Source organism: Chamaea fasciata, unplaced genomic scaffold (assembly GCF_029207755.1).
Source record: "Chamaea fasciata isolate MVZ Bird 193981 ecotype frontalis unplaced genomic scaffold, bChaFas1.0.hap1 SCAF_32, whole genome shotgun sequence".
Classification (NCBI taxonomy): Eukaryota; Metazoa; Chordata; class Aves; order Passeriformes; family Sylviidae; genus Chamaea; species Chamaea fasciata.
The window spans coordinates 2527337-2549911 of NW_027094117.1; the positions used below are offsets into that span (position 1 = coordinate 2527337).

The 22575-nt window shown below is 57.4% G+C and overlaps 1 protein-coding gene and 1 pseudogene across 1 annotated transcript; both read right to left on the bottom strand.

Moving 5' to 3' along the window:
* Positions 1–1697: 1697 nt before the first annotated feature.
* On the bottom strand, positions 1698–3343 carry LOC136303280 (class I histocompatibility antigen, F10 alpha chain-like; annotated as a pseudogene).
* A 5125-nt stretch (positions 3344–8468) lies between these two features.
* LOC136303320 (uncharacterized) lies at positions 8469–12924 on the bottom strand. The gene is made up of 2 exons (XM_066207024.1): positions 12819–12924; positions 8469–10887 (listed from the first exon to the last, which is right to left on the bottom strand). The coding sequence occupies exons 1-2, from the start codon at positions 12858–12860 to the stop codon at positions 9514–9516; spliced, it is 1416 nt and encodes a 471-aa protein (XP_066063121.1). The 5' UTR covers positions 12861–12924; the 3' UTR covers positions 8469–9513.
* Positions 12925–22575: the final 9651 nt, after the last annotated feature.

A 22575-nucleotide genomic window follows, 5' to 3' on the forward strand; every position in this document is an offset into this window, starting at 1 on the left:
TCATGTGTTCCCATCCCATTCCTAGTGTCCCCAACCTTATGTCCCCACCCTGCTCCTGGTGTCCCGATCCTGTTCCTGGTGTCCCCATTCCCCTTCCTGCGTCCCCACTCCTGTTCCTGGTGTTCCCATTGCATTCCTGGTGTCCCCAACCTGGTGTCTCCGCCCTGCTCCTGGTGTCCCCATTTCCTTTCATGTGTCCCCACTCCTGTTCCTGGTGTTCCCATCCCACTTCTGGTGTCCCCAACCTGATTTTGGTGTCCCCACCCTGCTCCTGGTGTCCCCATCCCTGTCCCCACTGTCCCCACCATCCCCATTCCCACTCCTGACTCCCAGAGAGGAACTGCCGGACACTGGAGGAGGGAACGGGGATTTATTGCCTGTAGCACTGTGGGCTTAGATGGCGGTCGCTGCCGCCCGGTTCCCAGTAACCATCTCCTGTGGAAAAGCCACCTGGGGGGAATTCAGGCGAGGCGGTCAAGCCCACGCCCCGCACACGCCACGGCTGAGCTCAGCAAGGAGAGGCCGAAGGGCCTTGGCAGGATTAATTCCGGCAAAGGTTCATTCCAGCACGCCGAAGGGAGATCGGGAACAAAGGTCGGGCCACGAGCTGTGCACAGGCCTGAACAGAGGTCAGGAACCAAGGGTTTGAGGGCACGGGGGCAGGGCAAAGGGCAGGGCAAAGGGCAGAGACCTTTGGGGACAACGGGACGGTCACCAGGGGCACCATGGCCAGGGAAAGAAGAAACCGCGGGAATTGGGAGCACAGGGGAGACCAGCCTGGAGCAGGTCACACCGTGTCACAGGGCACCGCGGGGAGAAGACTTCTCTTCCAGACTCTGCCGTGTATTCCTCCAAGGCGAGGCCTGGGATTTTCCCCTGAGGGGTTCCAGGGATTCCGCAATTGCCCAAGCAGGATTTACTGCCCAAAGCAGGATAATTTCACACCAGAAATAAAGCATTGGGAACAATCGTCATTCTTGACTTTAAAACATTGGAAAATGGGAAATTGATCCGTTAGCAAGAGTTGTGGGGTGGGTGGGAGCAGCGGGATGAGCTCTGTCGGCAGCTCTCAGTTTTCCTTGGAAGAGGGAGGGGCTGGATCCAGCTCTGTGGATCGCTCAGGCGGTGATTCCTGCCGGGATGAGAGAGGGTCACGGTGTCACCCTGTCCCTGTCCCCATCGCAAAGGATGGACCTGGCTGGAGCCCATGGAGAGCGGGAGCTGCTTCAGAATCCCACCTGATCCCACCCCAATCCTGCCTCAATCCCTCTCTGGAATTCTAATCTGATCCCACACCATCCATCCTGCTCCAATCCCGCTCCATCCTTCCCAGCTAATCCCACATTGGAATCCTGCCTTGATCCAGAATCCCACCTGATCCTGCCCCATCCCTCCTGCCCCACTCCTGCTCCATTCCATCCCACCTGATTCTTGTCTGGAATCCAGCCCTGATCCTGCTCCAGCCATTCCACCTGATCCCACTCCAGAATCCAGCCCTGATCCCACTCTTCAATTCCATCTGATCCTGCTGTGATCCAGAATCCCTCCCTGATCCCATTCCATCCATCCTGCCCCAGTCTCCCTCAGGAATCCCACCCTGATCCCATTCCGTACCTGCAGTCGAGCCGTTGGTTCCCACATGTTTTCCTGCAGAAAGAGAAGATCCATCAGATTCCAGCACAGATCACACACCAGCATTAACCCCAGGATCCATCCTGGAATCCACACAGAGGGGATCCAGAGCTGGATCTGCCACTGGAACTCACTGGCTGCCATGTTGTATCCATTCCTGTCCCTCTTCCCTGTGAAAAAACAGTGGGATCAGCGTCAGTGGCACAGGATTCCTGGAATGGTGCCGGGTGGAGCCGTGACCCTTCCTGACCCCCATCCTGTGTGTTACCAGATTGGCGCTTCCAGATAAGTAATCCGATGAGGACAATGAAGATGAGGATGAGGATGAGGATGAGGATGAGGATGAGGATGAGGATGAGGATGAGGATGAGGATGAGGATGAGGATGAGGATGAGGATGGCAGTGGTGATGGACACAGCAACAACCATGGTGAGATTTCCGCCCGATGTCACCTCTGGGAAATGCAGGATGGTAAGGAGGGGAAGGGGAATCCCCATCTGGGAATTCCAAATTCCCAATTCCCACATTCCCAGCCTCACCCCAAGCGAAGATCCCAGGCTCCGGCATTCCAGGATGCTCCACCCTGCACCGGTACTGCTCCCACTCCTTCGGCAGCGCCTGGATCCTGGCCCAGGTGCGGAAGGTGCCGTTGCTGTTGGGAACGATCCCGACCCGCTCCATCTCCTGATCCCACATTTCATCCCCCTTCATGCAGTTGACTGCAATGGTGTTGGGGTAGAATCCATACGCGTGGCAGAACAAGATCAGCGTCCCGTGTTCCTCTTTTCCGGACACATGGACATCAGGGGGCTCTGGAATGGGATAACCGTGAGATGCATCCATGGAATTCCATGGGAATGGGATGGGGGTGAGATCTGCCCATGGAATTCTGACATGAATTACCGTGTTCTCCAATCCTCCATTCCCAAATCCCAAATTCCCACCCACCTTTGTGCTCCAGCTCATTCTGCCCGTATCCGACGTATTTCTGGAGCCATTCTGGGCATTTGTGCTTCAGGTAATTTGTCCAACCCTCAGCCTCGGTCCTGTCCTATTCCCAGCGCCTCCTGGTGACCTCAGCACCGCTGTCAGCTGGCACGAATCTCCTGAATCCCAGATCGAAGGAGATGAAATCCTGCGCGCTGTAGCCATCCTTGAAGGATCCACGGACACTCCCGTCGGACAGGAGGTCACAGCCATAAAGCACTGTGTGAAGACCTGGGGGGATTGTACCCATAGGGATCCATGAAATTGTGTCCCACCCCCACAGAGCCCCATTCCAGCCCTATGGAGCTCCAGAGCCTGATGGAGACCCACAGAGCCTCATCCCAGCCCCTTCGACCCCATGGATCTACATCCCACCCCCATGGATCCCATCCCAACCCCACAGATCCCCCCACTCAGCCCCGCTCTGGTTGTACTGGTCCCGCAGTGTCTCCAGGCTCCTGGCAGCCACGGGCTGGTTCCCCTCCCTGGTCTGGGTCTGGCTATCCCAATATCCCGGCTCAGCTCCGTCCTTCATCCACTGTGTCAGCGGCTCCATCCGGCCCCGCTCGCTGTCGTAGCACACGGAGGGGATCCCATCCACAAACCCCATTGCCATGAACTGGGGGACCCCCGGGCTGGGCTCTGACACTGCCACATCCAGGTAATGTGGGGAGTGGAGAAGTGGGGGACACAGAGGTTTGGGGGGTGGTGGGGGAGAGGTCATGGATCAATCAAAGGGGAAACTGGGAGAGCTGGGAAGGGGTTTGGGGATCCCAGGGCCAAGAAAAGGGTTTTCGGGGTGGGAGAGCTGGGATGAACAGGAAAGGGCGTGCAGGGGGGTCCCGGTGTCCAGGAATGGGGGCTCAGGGGGTTCCAGAGTCATGGAATGGGGGGAGTAGAAGGACTGGGAGAGGTGGGATGAGGGTTCCAGGGGATCCCCAGTCCAGGGAAAGGCGTCCAGGGGTGCCTCCTCCCTCCCGCCCCCGGCCCCACCGCCTGCCTCAGTTTCCCCGCCTGACAAGCGGGCGCAGTGCCGAGGAGTCCTGGGGAGAGACAGTGCAGCTGCCAGAGGCTCCAGCCAGGAAATCCCTGGACGCGGAACAAGGGGACCCTTGAGCCTCCGGCAACTGGGTCGCCCCGGCGTCTCCTCCTGAGACAGGGGCGCTGCAGCCCCCAGTTTCCCGGAGATTCCCCCAAACCGGGATCCACCCCTGCTCGGGGAGGGCAAACCGCCTCCGGAGCCCGCCCCTGCGCTGGGCATCCTCGGGGAGGGTGACCCGGGTGTCGCCGCTGCTGGGTGACCTGGATGTCACCAGCAGGGCCCCGTCAGGGTGGGGTCCCGTGCCCCGCCGCGAGGGTGATGCCGGGCGAAGTCCCCGGGCCGTGACGAGCACCGAAACGGCCCGCACTTGTCAGCGCCTCGGACGTGCCGCCGGTGCCAGGTAATCCAAGCCTCGATTTATTTGCCCTACCCAGGTGGGAGAGGGTTTACCTGGGTGTGTTCCGACCCCCGACCCGCCGCTCCCCTCCCGCACGGGACGGGGGGACCCTGCCTCCCCGCGCCCCCAGGGCCCCGGGTGTTCCCACGGGATGTAGATTCCCTGACCGCTCACGAGCCCCTCTCGCTGCGTCCCCTCGGCCGCTGCTTCTGCCCATTTCACGGCTGGGCAGGGGGAGGCTCGGCACCCACCTGTGCCAGGGGCTGGGTGGGTGGGGGGTCCCAGGTGGGTGCTGCCCCGTGGGACCCCCCAGAACGGCTTCTGCGGTGGGGGCTGCTCCCTCCAACCCTCCTCCTGTACTTGGCAGCCTCCCCATCCTTCCAGTGCTCCCGACACGGCAGCGCCTCGCGGCATCGGGAGACCCAGAAGGAGGAAAAGCAGGAGGGAGGGGCGAAAGTATTTAACAGTACAAAAAAAAAAAAAATCCCCCCCCTTTTTCTTTACCTGCCGGCACGAACTTCATTGTGAACCGCGTCCCGGGAGCGACTTAATAGGGATTGGTGTTGGCAGAGGAAGTTTTCAGAAATTCATATTCGTACTGGGGGACTTCTCGGGGTTTATATACCGGTCCGGCAGCCTGTGTTGTAAGAGGGGAGGAGAGGGGCTGGGGGAGAATCAGCCGCTATCGTACTTCTATTGAAACTGGAAATGAGGAAGTCGAGGCTTTGGAAATCATGAATGATTCTTAGAAATAAACTTCTGAAAAAAAGTTGATGTCAGAGGAATTTAGTGTCGTCTTTTGTTTCAGGCTCGCGGGTGGGTGGGCTGGGAACGATGAATTGAGACTCCCCAAGGGAGATGCGCGGTCGCATGGGGGGTTCGGGGGTGTTGAGGCACGGTGGCGAACGCGCGGTGCTGACACTCAGGAGCCGCAAGCACTTTCACCCCCCCGTTTCCCCTCCCCGGGCCGGGGCTTCCCCGCTGGCTGCCAGAGCAGGCAATAAAACGAAGGAGGTAAAAAAAGGTCTGGTTTCAGGTTTTTTGGGAGTCTTGGAAAGATGGAAGGTGCGGGGCAGTGGTGGTGAGGTACCGCACTCTTTGGTCACGGTGGGATGGCCGCGGTGGCAGCGATGTCCCCCAGCCCGCCGCAGGCTCATCTCTTTGGGCAAAAGTATTATCAGTAAAGGGTGGGTTTTCTGCAGGAAAAAGAACAAACCCACCCAGAGGGAGAGGCCCAGGGTTAACCCTTCCGTCGGCGGGGCTGCCCCCTGCCCGGAGCAGGCAGAGGGTGCTGGAGCAGACAGGAGGGCTCCGAGCCACCGTCTCGTGGGGATCCCATGGGATCAGGACACTGCGAGGCTGTTTGCTGCCCGATTTGGGTGAAAAACAGGTTAAATGGATTTTTTTTTTTCCTTCTCTGCATTTTTTTCTCACCGGAGCCAAACTGGAACTTTAATTAGGTTTAGCAAGTTTGTGTCCCGGCAGGTGAACCAGCGGTGACAGCCCAGGAATGATGACACAAGAGCCACCACAACCCTGGGTGTCCTCCCTTGGCGGGGAGGACACGGAGAAGGGGGACACGAAGACCCTCCCTGTGCTGATGGAGTTGGGCCATAGCTGCTGCGTGCCTCAGTTTCCCCACGCAAGGACCAGCCTGGTTTGCCGGTGGCATCGATGACCCAGTCCAGTTTAGCCCAGTCCGGTCTTAGTGGGACATCAGCGATGAACTGGGGACTGTGGAGGGTGGGGACCATGAGCTCTATCTCCCGCCCTGCAGCCTCATCCCAAATCTTTTTGGGATATGGGGAGCAGCACATCACATATTGATGGACATCTGATGGCCTGACGCACTTAATTAACTGAGGAATTTATCACACTTGATTATTACCATAGGAAACGTCCTGGGGGGTTGTGTGCAGGGGTTGACATGGATTTTACCTTTTCCTGGATTTCTCAGGAACTACTCAGTCCAGGCTGGGGCCCCCTGAGGGGTGTGGGACCCCTGGTCATGGTGGAATCATCAAGGTGGCACCGATGGAGACATCGGTGCCTCCACCGGTGTCCCCACCAGCTCAGCCCTTCGGGCAAAAGCGCTAGGATTAAAGGATGGGTTTTCTCTAGGAAAAAAGACAAACCCGTGGGGAGATGCTGAGCCACTGCTGGCGGGAATGCTCTGGTGGGAAAACCCGAATTCCTGGTCCAGATAGGCTGGATAGGGAGATGGCAGAATGGGAGATGCCAGGGTGGGAGGTACCAGGATGGGAGATGATGCCCAGGAATATTCCCTTTTCCAATCCCTTTGGAAACAGGAATATCCCCGCACGGATCCTGTGCCGATGCCCCCTGGAGACGGGCAGCAGGAAGAGGGATGCAGGAGCCTGAGGAGAGGGTGACAGGGGCCGGGGGTCCCAGTGTGCCCCAAGGAGGGAGCAGGAAATGGGCAAGGGGGGAGCCAGCCTTTCCGGTCAGAAAAGATTGAGGGTCCTGGGGGGTCTGGGGGTGCCAGGAGGGGCTGGGGCAGGTTGGTCAGGGGACAGTTGTTCCCGCTGTCCCCACTGTCCTCACTGTCCCCTCCATCCCCACCACCGACCTGCCCAGGGTGTTCCAAGGGCACCGCTGCCATGCTGCTGCTCCGTGCCCCTCCGAGAGGTCCCCTCTGAGCATCCCTGCCCATAACTGTCCTCAGCTCCATTGCAGACACCCCACCCCATCCCTGTCCCCTTCCCTGTCCCCATGACGCCTCACTGCCGCATCCCTGTCCCCGTGCTGTTCCCTCTTCCCTGTCCCTATGCTGCCCCCTCCTCATCCCTGTTCCATGCCCTCCCATCCCTGCCCCATCCCTGTTCCCATCCCTGTCCCCGTGCTTCCCCCTGCTGCCCCAGCCAGAACTGGCCTCTCTCCGTCCCATAATTGCCCCCACCGCCCCATCCCAACTCAGAACTGATCCATCCCCATCCCTGCTCCGGAGCTGCCCCCTGCCCCTTCCCCACCCCAGACCTCTCCTCTCCCAGCCAGCAACTGTTCCCTCCTGCCCCTCCCCATCCCATCATTGCCCCCGCACCCCAGCCCCTCCCAGAACTGCCCCAGCCCCTCCCAGAACTGCCCCAGCCCCTCTCAGAACTGCCCCAGCTCCCCCCATTACTGCCCCACCCCATAATTCCCCCCCACACCCCCCTTATCCCCCTCTGGCTCCCCTCCAGGTCCCCATCCCATGGTGTCCCTGCACGGGCAGGGGGGACACACAGATTCCAGGGTCACCAAAAGCCCCGGGTGTCCCCAGGTGTGGGGCTGGGGTTGTGGTGGGATTGGGGGTGTCCGGGGGCCGTCCCGGGGGGCTGAGCAAGGGCTGAGCGGGGCAGGTGCTCCTGTCCCAGAGAAACCCAGAGCCCAGTAACGGAGGGCACCAAATTCCCCTTTGACTCACGGTGGGGCCCTGCTGGGGCTGCTTCACCCCACCCCTGTGCCCCACCGGTGCCACCCCAGCAGTGCCACCCCAGCAGTGCCATCTCACAGGTGTCACCCACAGGCTTTTCCCACGAGTGGCCTTGGGGACACCAGAGAAGCCACCACCCCTTCAGTGACACTCATCTGGTGTCACCCCGTGTTTGGGGACCCCCAGCCCTTTCCACGGTGCCAGGGGGGTCACATACCTGCACCCTCCCCTCTGAAGCCCTCTCCAGAGCTGGGTGGACAGCTTGGTGGTGGCACAGTCACGGTCACTTTCACGGGCACCCACAGCACGCCAAGCTGGCCCAGGCTGCTTCATGGTGACATTGTCCCAGCACGTGTGTCCCCAGAGGGCCGTGGTGGCCGTCCTGGTGGCGATGCTCCTGGGACTGACTCAGGGCCGGCGGCAGAGCCGGGCAGTGCAGTGGCACCGCACATGGCACCCATGGGGAACGAGTGACTCCATGGGGACACATGACCAGGTCTTAGAATTTTTGACTCAGAGGGACTGGTGGCAGTGGGTGGCTCGGTCCCCATGGTGGCCCTGGCCAGACTGCAGGACGCTGTGCTCAGTGTGGCGGTGGCGCTGGCCCAGACAGGGCTGTGACATGTGGCCGGAGGTGCCGTGCGGCCCGTGCCACACCATGGCGTGGCACATTCCTGGCAGTGCCAGGCCCTGTCATGGCACACCACAGCCTGTCATGTCACATGCCCTGTGCCACACTGTGTCGTGTGCCACATCCTGTGCCACATCCCACCATGTGCCACATTCTGTGCCATGGCATGGGCCACATCCCAGCATGTGCCATGCCATGTGTCACACCATGTTGTCCCACATGCCCCACTCCATGTCACACCCCATGTGCCTTGGCAAGGACATCAGGCACAACCTGGCCAGCAGAATACCTGCCCACAGGCACTGGGACAGACACAGGGACAAAGGGACCCAGGGACACGACGTCCCAGTGGCCCATTGGCCAAGGCCAGCACTTTATTCCCTTCTGCCATTGTACAAAAAAAAGAAATGCCACATGGGTGGGGGTACTGCCCTTCTATGTGTACCAAAAATATCAATATACATAAATCCTTGCAATGTCCATACTTTAGCACCATACAAAAAAATGTAAGAAAAAATAGATATTTACATATTAGAAATGTCCTTAAATACTTCTGCAAGCTGCAGTAGTTAAATTAACTCTAATAATCAAGAAACACACAAATATTAATGTATAAATTAGGGGGGAGGCAGTGAGGGCTGACACCCACTGTCGCAGTGCAGCGGTCAGAGCTAAGTCCCTGCTGGGCATGGTCAGGGCTGTGGTGGCCCCTGTCCCTTCCGTGTCCCCTCCTGGCCTGAGAGGCTCAGGGAGGACACGGAGGGGACAGGGATGCTGGGAGTGTGGAACACCCAGTGTGCCAGAGTGAGCCTGGGGACACTGAGAGCACAGGGACACTGAGCACAGGGGGCACTGAGCATACAGGGATGAGGACGGGGATGTGCAAAGGGACACTGAGCTCAGGGACACTAAGCACGGAGACTGTGCAGGGACACTGACTGTGCAGGGACACAGGATTCCACTCGCAGCTGCTCCCTGGGAGCAGAGCCGGCGCAGGGCAGGCAGGGTGTGACAACACCGGTGACAGCAGCGCTCTCCGTGGGCCCGATGGTGGGCACTGGGCGAGCAGCTCTTAGGCTGTGTCACCTGACCCATTGAATCACTCGAAAATCCGGGAGGGCTCGGGGACAGGGAACAGCACCCGGGGGACACCCGGCTCCACTGGGGCCACCTGGATCCACGGAGAAGTGGGGCAGGATGTGGGAGAGCCAACCAGGGCAGTCCTGCGGCCGAGTGGTGGCACGGGGACAGCAGGGTCCCCACGAGGAGCCGAAGAGGCGGGAGATGCCGTTAGTGCCTCTGAGCCCTCGCTCCGGCGAGGTGAGAGGGGCTCCGTGGGGCATCCCGGCCATCGGCTGCATCTCCATCCTGGGAATGCGGTTGGGATCCTGTCACATGGGATGGCCATGATGGAGACGATGGAGATGATGGACATGCAGACGGGAGTTCCGGTGCCGGCGGGGCTGCCCTAGGGGCGTGCAGACAGCCGTGAGCCCGGGTGCGATCTCCGGCTCGTCCGGCGGCCCCCGGCGCCCAGCTCGGCGCTGCGCTCGGCCATGAAGCGGGCGAAGCTCCAGAGGTTCTGGCACCCCTGCAACTTCTGCCGGAAGATGCCGCGGGGCTGGCGAGGGGCCGGCGGCCGGGGCGGGGGCTGGGGGCCGGGAAGAGCCCCGCCACGTTGTTGAGGAGCTCTCGCACCTTCTCCAGTGCCAAGGAAAGAGAGACGACAAGGTGGGGAGACCTGGGAATAGGAGGCTCAGGGATCCTTGATGCAGAGGAAAGGGGGGCCTGGGGGCTGGGAAAAGCAGGAATGGGGGTCCACGGCCTCTTAGGGTCAATGAAAAGGGATTGGGGAAGGAAGGATGGATGGGGAGTGCAGAGGGGGATTGGTGGAGGAAAAGGGAGTGCAGAGGGGTCCCAGTGCCCGGGCATGGAAATTCAGGAGGGTACCAGGGCCCAGAACCCCTCACGGGATCCTCCACGAGCCCCAGGGACCATCCCGGACCCCCTGGGTCCCCCCATACACAGGGTGAAGAACTCGAGAGGAGGAAGTCAATTTCCCAAAGTGTCACCAGCAGATGACACGTGGTCAGGTGGGCGCTGGCCTCCCACAGCAGCTCAGCCTTGGCCACCATGGTCACCAAGGCCTTTGGGACATCAGGGGACACCTCCTCTGTCCCCTCCAGGGCAGCCTTGATGTACCAGAGCTGGTGCAGCAGCTTCCAGGGGAACACGATGGCTTCGTCACACGCATCTAAGAAGTGCTCCAGCAGCTCCCAGGCCTCCTCCATCCGCTCTTCCCTCTTGGTGGCCGCCCCCGCCTGCCTGGTGGCCACCACGGCCTCTTCCCTGGCCAGGCCAGTGGTCGTGGCCTCATTGGTGTCCTCAGTGATGGCCTCGGCGATGGCCTTGTCTTCCATGGTGTTGAGGAGCCTCCTGGACTCCCAGGACAGCTGGGCCCACCTGTCCTCGAACACGAACATCAACTCCCACCAGGCTCTGGCCACAGCTCTCACATTGTCCCGGGTGGCCCCCGGGGTGGCCTTGAGGGTGGCCAGGGCCTGGCCCAGGGGGGTGACACCACACTGGTGCAGGGAGGTGACATTGCCGTGGTCCAGGGTGTCCCGGAGGCGCCAGGTGAATCTCCTCAGGTCTGCGTGCAGGGACTCTGGGTACAGGAGTGGCCATACGCGCCTGCGTGGTGCAGTCACGGTGGCTGCCAGCTTGCCCAGGGTGGCCACGGGGGCTACCAGCAGCTCCAGCACCTGGGGAGGGGACAGGGGAGGTGGCGGGGACCTCGTGGCACTTGTGGCCTCCTGGGGTGGCCCCTGTGCCACTCCCGGGGTGGCCCCTGTGCCCCTCCCGGGGTCCCCTTTGTCCCCTCCCTGGAGGGTTCAGCTGTCCTGTCTGTCACTTTGCCACCCCCTCATCCACTCTGCCACCCTCCTTCCACCACCTGCTCTTCCTGTCCCCTCCTGCCACGCTCGGTCCCCTCCACCCCTCTGTCACCTCCTCCCTTCCTCCCAGGCCCTCCTGTCCCCTTTGCGGCCCCCTGTCCCCTACTGCCACCCCGCGCAAGAATTGTTGCACCTCCCGGGGCTCCATGGCTGCTGGGGACACTCTGGGGACACTCCGGGGGGCGAACAGGACCCAGTGACAGTCGCAGACACGCGAGGTTGTGGCATGGCCGGGAGCAAACAGGAAGAAGAAACAGGAAGAAGTGACGTCACCACCCCAGTGTCACCATGGCAATGTCACCAGCCCAGTGCCACCACCCCCGTGTCACCAGCCCAGTGTCCCCACCCCCACTGTCACCATCCCAGTGAACCATCCCAGTATCCCCAGTGCCACCCATGGCATCAGCCCAGTGTCCCCGGTCCCCTCCCAGTGTCCCCATCCTGGGGCAGGGGAAGGTCTGAACTGGTCTGAACTGATCTGAACTGGTTCATACTGGTCAGAGCAGGTAGAAGTCTCTACTGGTCTGTATATATACATACTGGTCTGAACTGGTTTGAACCGGTTTGTACTGCTCTATACTGGTCCACATTTGGTCCATACTGGTCCATACTGGTTTTTACCCCCACACGGCCGCACACAGCACCATCAGCCCCACGGCCAGCCCGTGCTCAGCCCGCAGCCAGCGCTGGCACCGCCGTGCCCGTCGCTCCTCACGCTCCAGCTCCGCTGCTGCCACCTCGGCCACCGCCCCGAGCAGCCACAGCCGCTCCGGGTCCTCATCCCCTGGGCCACTGCCGGGGCCACCACGGCCTCCTGGGCCACCTCCAGCCCCCTCAGGGCCGCCCGGGCCTGGCCCAGCTCGGCCTCAGCCGGGGCCAGCACCACGGGGTCACTGCCCGGTGTCCCCAAGGCCTTGGCCAGGGCCACCAGAGCCACCAGAGCCCCACGCCACACGGCCACTGCCGGGGCCACCTCAGACGGGAGGGCGGGGGGGACACCTGGGGACAGGAAAGGGGGTTCAGGAGGTGAGGGAAGGTTTGGGGGGTCCCAGGTGGGGTTTGGGGGATTCCAGGGGGAGTTTGGAGGGTCCTGAGGGGACTTTGGGAGTCCCAGGTGGGGTTTGGGGGGGTCTCAGGCAAAGTTTTAGAGGGGGTGGGGGGTCCCAGATGAAGTTTTGGGGATCCTGAGGGGCCTTTGGGAGGCCCTGGGAGGGTTTCAGGGGGACCCTGGAAGGGTTTCGGGGGATCCCAGGTGAGGTTTGGGCATCCCAGGTGAGGTTTGGGCGTCCCAGGTGAGCAGGGGACATTGAGGGGACATGGCACAGGGGGGGCAGAGTGGACACGAGGCGAGGAGGGGTGTCCCAGGTGAGGCTCCCGAGGGATTGGAGGGTTCCCAGGTGAGGTTTTGGGTTTCCCAGGTGAGAATTCCAAAAGATTTGGGCTATCCCAGCTGCCCAGGTGAGGATTTGGGGTTTCCCAGGTGTCCTAGGTGAGGTCCCAGGGAGGTTTTGGGGCTCTCAGGTACACAGGTGAGATTTTGGGGAGTCCCACCTGAATCCCGCCGGGAATTTGGGGGCTCCCACCCCCCCTTTTCTCCTTCCCCGCCCCTCTGAACTCCATAGACACTGGAACTTTCCACTTCCCTTTTCCCTCCTGGCCACAGAAATGGCCCTGAGGGTTCCAAACTTCACCAAAACCCCCCAATCCCCCCCCCAAAATCCCCCAAGCTCCACAAATACCCCAGACCCTCCGGTGCCTGCTGGGGGTAACCTCGGGGGCATCCTCCCCCAAGGGGTAGAATTCACCCTGCCAGGGCCACAGTGACCCTTTTGGAGCCGGCTTCAACCCCTCGGGGCCCAGATTGATCCTCCAGGACTCCATTTCCCATGCGCCTTTCCCCTCACACAGCCCGGGGGCGGGGCCTGAGAGCGCGGGGCGGGTGTGGGCCGTGCACAGAGCCCCCCTCTGGCTCGCTGCCATTGGCGAATTGTGGCCTCACTCCAGAATCTCGCGCGCCGATTGGGCCGAGCGGGGCCAAGCCCGGCCCCGGGGCCGCCCCCCGGGCGGGCGTGGCTCGGCAGAGGCGCCATTGGCGGAGCGTGTGTGCGGGCCCGGGAGCGGCGGCAGCGGCCGGAGCCCGGTGAGGCGGCGGCGGAGCTCGGAGGCGGCCCCAGCGCGGGTGGGAGCCGCGCTCGGTTCTGCCGGGGCTCGGGGCCGGCTGCGGGCGGAGGGGGCGGCAGGGGGCTCTGGCGGGTTCCTTGTGCCGTGTCGGCGCCGTGTTCCCCGTGGCCTGAGGGCGCTGCGGGAGCGGCTGCCCGCGGTCTCCTTCCCGCCGCTGCCTCGGCAGGAGCCGGTGCCGGAGCAGCGCTGCCTCGTCCCGCTTCCTGCGGGTAGGACGGAGGTGGCCGCCCTGTCCCCGGGGCTGTGCGGGAAAATTCCCGTGGACAGAGGTTTGTGTCCCCAGAGGAGACCGAGGAGTCCTGTAAAAGTGACTTTATTCCTGAACAAAGGGAAAGGCCGTGCGGCGTTTGCCGTGGGGTCTCTCCAGTTGTTGTCGTCCGCGGCCTCCTTTTTATCCTGATTTTCCCTTGTGCATCTCCCTGTCCCTTTGCCCAGTGGCGAAGGTCCTTGGGAAGTTCCGACTTCCCGATCCGCCTCCTGCATGTCCTCGTTAATATGCACCCCCCTTTTGTAAGACATCCGATATTCGTGACTCTGTTCAGTCTTTGTTCTTCTCCATCTTCAGGAATTTCGGAGGATCTTGGCTGAGCAGCAGTCCCTGTCAATGAGTAACATTTTCTGAAACTGATGGTTTTTCCCGTTCCTTCCTTATCTCCAATTGCCTGGCCGATCTCCAAGCAGATTCACTCGTTGACTCTGTTTTTCCTTGCTGGGTCCTCTTTGGTTTTGGGATTATTGTCAGTGCCCTCATTCCCTGTCCTTTTGTAGCCGTGTGTGGATCAGGAGGCCTGGCTGCCACCTGCATCCCCTTGCTCAGCTGCTGAATGAGCTGCCCTCAGCGAGGTGTGTGCACGGTCCAAAGATGAGAGTTGCTGGAGCACAACGGAGGAGAAAGAGCCTTCGTTTAACCCATGGTGTGCCAGGGAACCACGAAACCGTGTCCCATTCCCATCCTTTCTACGTTTCGACCGGCACATGAGCTGCTTTTATCTTGAGTCATTTAATTTTCCACCCTGTCCTCCTCCTTCTGCTAATGGATAATCTGATCCCATCCCACGGTGAGATGTTGCATTCTTCATTTGAGTGGATTGGTGGGCCAGGCTGAGGAGCTGGATCTGTCTGGTTGGTTATTATTTTGTGGACATCTTGTAATCTAATTCTGCCATTGAAATGATCAGTGGGTTCTCTGGCTCCTGATCTGAATTGGTTCGGGTTCCCTGGGGCTGGTCCATGTTGTTGCAGGATTTGTTCTGATGGCCGTTCATCTTTTCCCATTTTTGGGTGCTCCCTCCAGCCAGGGCTGCATCAATTGATCTCTTTTCTCTAATTAAATCATTGAATACTTGGATTCCCAAGTGATTTCTCTGAACTTGTGGTAGCACAAACACCCCAGTGGTCTAATGCTCCCTGTGTGACACAGACAGTGAGAGCACATGTTGGAGTGGGGAGAGGGATGATTCCCCCCCACTTATTTTAGTGAAGTTTTCACAACATTCTCCATTTGCTGTTTCCCTTTGCAGCTGAAGCAATTTGTGTTGCAGAGTCAGATCTCCTCACTGTGGGCTCTGCCTTTGGCTGTGCCAATTCCATCTGTGCCAGCAGGCAGAGCTTGGGGTGAGGGACAGAGGGAATGAGCCCAATTCCTCCCCCGGGCAAGTAGAGCCTGGTGCATTGTCCACACATTTCCCCAGCAGTGTTAATTTGCATTTCTAAAGCTCCTCTCCTGGCTGCCTGGAAGGAAGCTTCTCTTCCAGAGCAGCCTTTGGATGACTCACATGTGGCCCCTCCACAGTATGGTGGGGTTTTTTGGTTTTTTGGGTGTTTTTTGTTGTTGTTGGGGTTTTTTTGTTGCTGTTGTTTTTTGCGATATTTTATTAACGGTTTCTGCGTCAAAGGGTCACCTTTAAACTTTTCTAGTTTTGCATAATGCAACCTAAAGGTGAACATTGAAAAACCCCTACCAAAATTTTTCCATCATTAAGTCACACACAGACATACACAAAAACATTGCAAAGCTATCAAGTTTTTTCTACTTCTTTTGCTAGGAGTAAAAATTGATTATCACACCCCTGGCCCATTCCTAACTGACAATATAAAAGTATGGTTATTATGGAAGATTTTTCCAATAATGTAATCTTGTCACTGAAACTGCAGGAAATACAAAAATTCTCCAGCAATATCTTCAGGGTTAGAGAGTCAAGGCATTACTTGATCATAGCCAAGGATGTGCAACAGAAATCATTTGATCCACACATAGCTCAGGTGTGCAGAGAAAATCATTCTCTCACATCTGAGTTTTATTATATTTTTTCTAAACTTTATACAGTCTGAACCCATAGAAATCCATTGGTTTGATGTTCATTGCTCCTAAGTTGGGAAGTTTTCAGTATTTGGTTTCCTATTGAACCCGAATTTCTTTGCCTCTGATGTTAATTAGGTCGGCACTCCTGGATTTCCTTATCAGCCTTTTCCAGACCAGGTGTCTCCAGCTATTCCAGGGGCAGGGTCTGGGGTAGATGTTGGTTGCTGTTTGCTGATGGTTGTTGATGTTTTGCTGATGGTTGTTATCTTTGTGGGTGTTCATTGGTCTATTCGCAATCTGTTGAGATGTTAAAATCATCTCTGTTTAGTGGTGTAACATCCCTTAAAAAACAATCTTTAAAATTCCTTTCCCCAGGGCAAAGGAAAACGAAGCGTGGATAGAGAAATAAAATAAAAAATAAACTTAACATTGGTATATTTTCGCACAATGTAATCCCTTCCAGCCCAGTGTGTGAGTGTGATTGAGAGCCAGAGTGGAATTCTCCCGTTGTCTTCCCCAGCCCTGTGGCGAGTGCAGGCACAGAAACCACTGAAGCTCCAGCAGTGGCAGCAAGGCTTGGCCCCCAGTGTGTGGAGATGCCCCAGGAGGTACCCAGGCAGACGATTCCAGCAGAGGATCTGTGGGCAGGCACAGGGGCTTCCCCCGCTGTGGAGCCCTGGCTGCTGCTCCGGTGCCTTCAGTGCGGGGTCAGTCGTGGCCTGTTTAACATCCACAGACAATTCCAATTCCTTTTGGGAGTCTGGGAGAGCCATGGCTGGGGCATCATTCATTTTGTTTTTCATTTTCTTATGTTTTGTTCTCTTTCTCATGTTCATACCATAACATTGTGGCTGTCTGGGGTTAAAATGTCACACAATGTTCTGGACACAATAGAGAATCCTCAATCCAGGTCCTGCAATTCCCCATTAATCCTCAGAATTGTCCCAGCTCCTTTTTTAGTCCTGGGTAACGTTACTTCTGAGATTCCCTGGACCCTCTCTGGGTCAGTTCAGCACAAACCTTCAGTCAAAATATGTCCCAAATATTTAAACTTTTTCTCCACCATTTGTGCTTTTTTTTTTTTCAAACACTCAAAGATGTTTTTTATCCTGAAAATGGAGCCATTCCATAGAGGCTTCTTCTACCACTTCTTCCACGCCTACCATTTTCCTTTCTCCCTCTTGTTCCCACTCAAAGGCCAAATCCTGTTCAGCATCCTGTGTCAGTGGGCATCCCCAGAAATCATCTTTGACATCAAGTCCTGAATGGCAGCAGTGTGAGGAGAGAACCTGGTTCCAGATGGTGTAAGGATGTGAGACTGTGGGGTGCCTGGGTTTGATCATCTCATTTCTTCTTCTTAGGTCCTGCACCATTCTGTGGATTCCATCTGATTTCTTGATTGGCAGCATAGGAGGAGCATTATAGGGAGAGATGCCTGGCTCCCAAAGCCCTGCCTTGAACAGGGGCTGGATAACAGGCTGTACGCCCTTCCTTCCCTCCCTGGAATAGGGGATTGCTTTTAGACACCACTTGTCCTGGTGTCTTCTGAGTAATTTGGAGAGCCTGGGTATGTAATTTTCCCTTTTTCCCTGGGGCTGCCCACACTTGTGGGTTCACTTCAGCACAGGCCTTGCCAGACATTTGACACAAAGGTACCACAGAATTGGCCTCTGTATCACCTTCTACAGCATTAATTTGCATTCCCAATTCATTCATCAGGTGCCTTCCCAGTAAATTACAATCACAATTAGGAGCAAATAAAAATTCCTCCACTTCATACCCATCCTCAACATCTGCTGATAGTGGTTGAATAAAACACATCTGCTCATCTTTCCCACTTGTCCCCTTAATAATCAAAGACATTTTTGGGATTTTCCCCCCTTAGGTCTAAGATCCAGAGTGGATGGAGAGGCCCCTGTGTGTATGAGGAAAGGCCTCGTGTGGATGCAGCCCCAGCCTGAATGTTGTCAAGGGCTGCAGTGTGGTGGGTCCCTGGTGGAATGGGAGCTCTGGCAGCCCCAGGAATCCATGTCCATGCAGGGCTGGACTTGCTCCTGCTGAGGGTGCTGCTGTGTGTGCCTGCAGTGTCCTTGTGGCCTGCAGATGGAACCCTGCTTCCTTGCCAGGGGCTGTTTGGGTGGGCTCTCCCCCGCCGAGGAGGGCAATGCCTGTGCCAGGTGCTTGTGGCCGAGCCCGTCCCCTCGGTGCTGGGGCCCCCTTGGGCGCTGGGGTTCATCCCTCATGGGCTGTAGAAACTCTGCCATGGCCTTTGCCTCCAGCTTGGCCTTTTCCTCCTCCCTTCTTGCCTTCACCTGCTGTGCCTTTGTGCCCAAGTGCTCCAGGGGCTTCTTGTGCCGCTCCTGAGGCCCCCCTGAGTGCCTGTGGGTGCTCCTCCTCTCTGTAGTGGTTTGAAAGCAAAACAAATGTGAGGCTCCAAGTCAGAGATACAATTTAATAGGAAAAAAAGGAAAGAAAGTAAAATAAAATCGATGCAATAATACAAAAGACCACTGACAGAGTCAGAATACAGCCTGAGCGTAGTGATGGATGCAGTCCAGATGAGGTGGTCTTCCTGAAGCAGTGATCCTGTAGAAAGGTCTGGTCGCTCGGGTCCTCTGGGAATCCAGTGGGTAAGCGCCCCTCTGGTGTTCAGAGTCTCAGCTTATATCCAGGTTGGAATGCTTGATTCCTCCCTCTGGGCGGAGGATCTCACAATGGGATGGTGAGTCATGTGATAAGGCCTGATGGGCCCATTAACAGGAGGTAGCCCAGGAGGGGGTTATCTGTGAGCTGTGCAGCAAAGGTGCTGATGGCCCATTAACAGAAGAGAAGCCAGAGTGGAGGAGGCAGGTAGCACTGCCTCACCTGGTTTCAACAGTTCATGAAGATGGTGATAGAATATACTTCAACCCAGGACAATTAGTTACAAAAAGCATATGCTATAGCCTAAAAACTGTATTTATCACACTAGTAAAAGAGACTATAATTATACAGCATAACTTTCTAACATAACACATGTTATATTCATTTTAATATTTGCAAAAGCCAATCATACAATATGCATTTGTAACACCCAGAGTGTCCCCAGAGTGTCCCCAAGGCGTTCTTGCCGTGTCCCCAGAAGTCATGGATGCCTGCGAGGTGCGACAATCCCAGCGCAGGGAGGTGAGAGGTGATGGGGGGGAACACGCAGTTTTGGGAGATCCTGGGGGAGATTTTGGGGGGTCCCAGGTGGGGTTTTGGGGATCCCAGCTGGGGTTGTGTGGATTTGGGGGGAGGTCCCAGGTGGGCTTTGGGGGGTCCTGGGGGGATTTGGGGGCAAGGGGGACAGCGAGGAGGTGGCAGGAGGGGACAGCAGGTGGTGGCAGGGGCTGACAGGAGAGAGGGGACAGCTGAGCCCTCCAGGGAGGGGCTAGAGGGGACCCCAGGAGGCCGCAAGTGCCACAAGGTCCCTGCCACCTCCCGTATCCCCTCCCCAGATGTGGAAGGCCCAGGCGGACATGGTGGCTGCCCTGAGCGAGCTGGTGGACACTGTGACCGCACCATGCAGGGACGTGCGTCTGTTCCTGCCCCCAGAGTACCTGCAGGCAGCCCTGTGTAAATTCACCTGGACCCTCCGGGACGCCCTGGAGCACAGTGCTTTCACCTCTGTGGCCCTGCCCGCCCTCACGGCCACACCGAGGCCCACCTGGGCCGATGTGAGAGCTGCGACCAGAGCCTGCCAGAAGGCAGCGTTGCTGCACTTGAAGAGCTCGATCTGGCTGATTAAGGAGGTCACTGAGGTCCTGAATACCTGGAAGGACGAGGCCGTGACGGCCACCAGCCAGGTGGGGGCAACCACCAGGAGGGGACATTGGTTGGAGGAGGCCCTGAGGCTGCTGGTGCAGTTGGCAGTCGCGTGTGGCAGAATCATCATGTTCCCCTGGGAGCTGCTGTACCAGCTTGACTACATCAAGGCTGTCCTGAAGGGGACAGAGAAGGTGGCCCCCAAATTCCTCAAGGCCTTGGTGGTCACAATGGCCAAGGTTGAGCAGCTGTGTGAGGCCAGCGCCAGCCTGACCACGCATCACCTTCTGGGGACACTTGAGGACATCTACAACCTCCTCTCAAGGCCTGGCCCTGTTAGCCCTGGTGGCCCCAGTGGCCGCTCGGTGGCCAAGCGGCACCAAGCAGCCGTTGAGGACATACAGAGGCTGTGCAAAAAGCAGCGCACAGCGCCATCGTGCGGTGAAACAAGTAATGGCAGCTCAATGACAGGAACACCTGAACAACCTGAGGATACCTGGGGAAAACCCGAGCCAGGTGCAGTTTGTGACACAGCCAACCATCTCCCAAGCTACCCCGACTTATTATCCCCAGGGACACGATGTGAACTGGCAACTTCTGAATTGATATGTTCTTTTAAAAACTCTTGCCATGGATGGATTGCCATAGGGGTTACTGGTATTCCAAAACATAGACAAGACTTTCTAATTATAGGCAAGCACAATAATAAAACTCTTCGACTTTCAGTTTTTCCAACTGTTGTTTCAGCAAATTGTAATGAAGAGCTGAGGATTTTAGCTCTTGCTCGCAAGGCTCCAGTTGTAATTCAACCAAAAACACCAATAGCTATTGCTATTGCATTGCCAATGAATACAAATAAGCTAGCTGGATACCGAGAAATACCTTGTGAGGGCTTTAGCCGGGTCCCTAATGACCGTTGGGTAAAACATATCACCAAGGAACAGCCGGAGCTGGAGTGCAGTCTGACAAATGGTGATAAAACAGTCAAGATTACAGGCATGCTGGACACGGGGGCGGATGTCACTGCCATTTCTCATGATGATTGGCCGCCAGATTGGAATCTGGAGCCACACAAGAGTTTTCTCACAGGGTATGGAGGAGTCACACGTTCTCAGCAAAGTAAATCCGAGATTACTGTCACAGGTCCCGAAGGAAAGACAGCAGACATCCGGCCCTACGTGGTGTGGAATAACTCAACAGTATGGGGGAGAGACGTGATGTTCCAGTGGGGAACAAAGATGGAAGTGGATTCTTAATGGAAACCAGAGCAATGCCTGCCACACGTCATTAAGTTACCGTTATTCAGTTACCATGAAAAACCAATCAGCCTGTTTGGATAGATCAATGGCCTCTTGAACAGAGAAAATATAGAATGCCCTCAAAAAATTAGTGAGCGAACAGCTACAGAAAGACTGCATCAAGCCCACAAATAGTCCCTGGAATTCCCAGTGTTTGTCATTCAGAAGACTTCTCTGATTCCTGGAGATTGCTTCATGACTTGAGGATGATCAACCAAGTGATAGAAGACGTGAGGCATTTACAACCTGGATTTCCTTCTCTTTCACTGATTCCAAGAGACTGGCCTCTTGTTGTCATTGACTTAAAAGTTTGTTTTTTCGCTGCATCCAGAGGATGCTGCTGGATTTGCCTTTTTGGTTCCAGCCATCAACAGAGGAGAACCATTGCAAAGGTATCACTGGACGGTTTTACTGTAAGGAGATGCAAAGGACCTGCAGCCGGCTCCGACCCCGCCGAACCCGAGAAGAGCCCCACGCCCGTTCCCAGTGAACCCGTGAGGGGCCCCTTCAATCCTCCCGTAACTTACCTGGGCTCGTAGCGACCCCCCCGGTGCTGACAGCGGGCTGCCCACTCCGAACAGCAGCCCTCCTGAACGAAACGGGTTTGAACACCGCGGGAATTTCAACAACTTCCTGCAGCGCTATTGCGCATGTGCGGCACAGCCGCCCGCACAGAAAAATGGCGGCTCCCTGCAAAGACCTTCCGTACAACAAAATGGCCGCTCCCTGTGATTTTCCGCACAACAAGATGGCGGCGCCCCACACGGAGCATGCGCACGGCTGCCGGCGCCATTTTGTAACCACCGAGACTCAGCCTCCAGCTACAGCGCCATCTCTGGCCGCCGTGCCCGCTGCAGGGTCGGGCGGCCCCGGAACACCGGCGGCGGAGGTGCCGCGGCTGCGGCCGGCCCCGGAGGTGCGCGGCCCCGGGGTGCCGCCGGCGGGGGTCCCTGTGACCCCCCAGAGCAGGAGTCACCAGCCATGGGGGCGGGTGGCCCCGGAGCGCGGCCAAAGAGGCTTTCAGCACCCCCACCATCGGCGTGAGCCTGCCGCGGGGAGCAGCCGTGTCGAGGCGCCGGCTTCTTTTCAGCCTCTGCCAGCGCCAGGATTGGAGCACGGGAGACGCAGTTTTGGTGTTCGGGCTCAGGATTTTATTCATTCTTATCTGCATTACAGCCTCACAAGCCATGAGGTTTGCACACTAACTAGCTAAGCACAGAATGGTGAGTCTCTGTCTATCCCTACCCGCTCTTTTCAAGGACAAATCATCCAATGAGAAAATGACACTCAAATTATTTCTAATTTTGACCCAATGACCCATCACCTGTGGTCCGCAACGCAGACTTTATTAACTAATCAAAGAAACCACCCAAGCCAATGAAGAAGAAAGTGAAGAAGGTGTAAAAAGACAACTGATCTGCAGCCCAAATCCTCCATCTTGCTCTCTACAAATCACTATATACTAAAACCCCAAACTCTTAATTTTTCCGCCCTGTGATGCCACACCTCCCTCCATTCAAACTCCACCCCGTGATCTCAGTGCTATCCCTCAGTTTTGGAAGCCTGTTCCAACGCCTCAGGTCAAACGCAGTGCTTCCCTGGGGGTCAGTGCCCATCCATACAGAGTCCAAAATTCTCATCATCCAGAGTTCCAGCACACCCCAAAATGAGACAATCACAACCGCCTGACGTCACAACACCTACAAATCCCCCAGGCCCCACTTCTGCCCCCCCCAGTCTCACATCCCTCAGGTGCTACAGAGAGAGGGGGGAATGGGGGGCACCGGGAGGATGAAGGGCTCCTCACTGATCCACTGTCTACAGAAATAGAGCAAGGAACATCAGAGCCGTATCTCACACTGGTCACAGATATGACAGAGAGAGTGCAAGGACGAGCTGGCACGTCTTTATCTGCTTCCAAACCTTGCC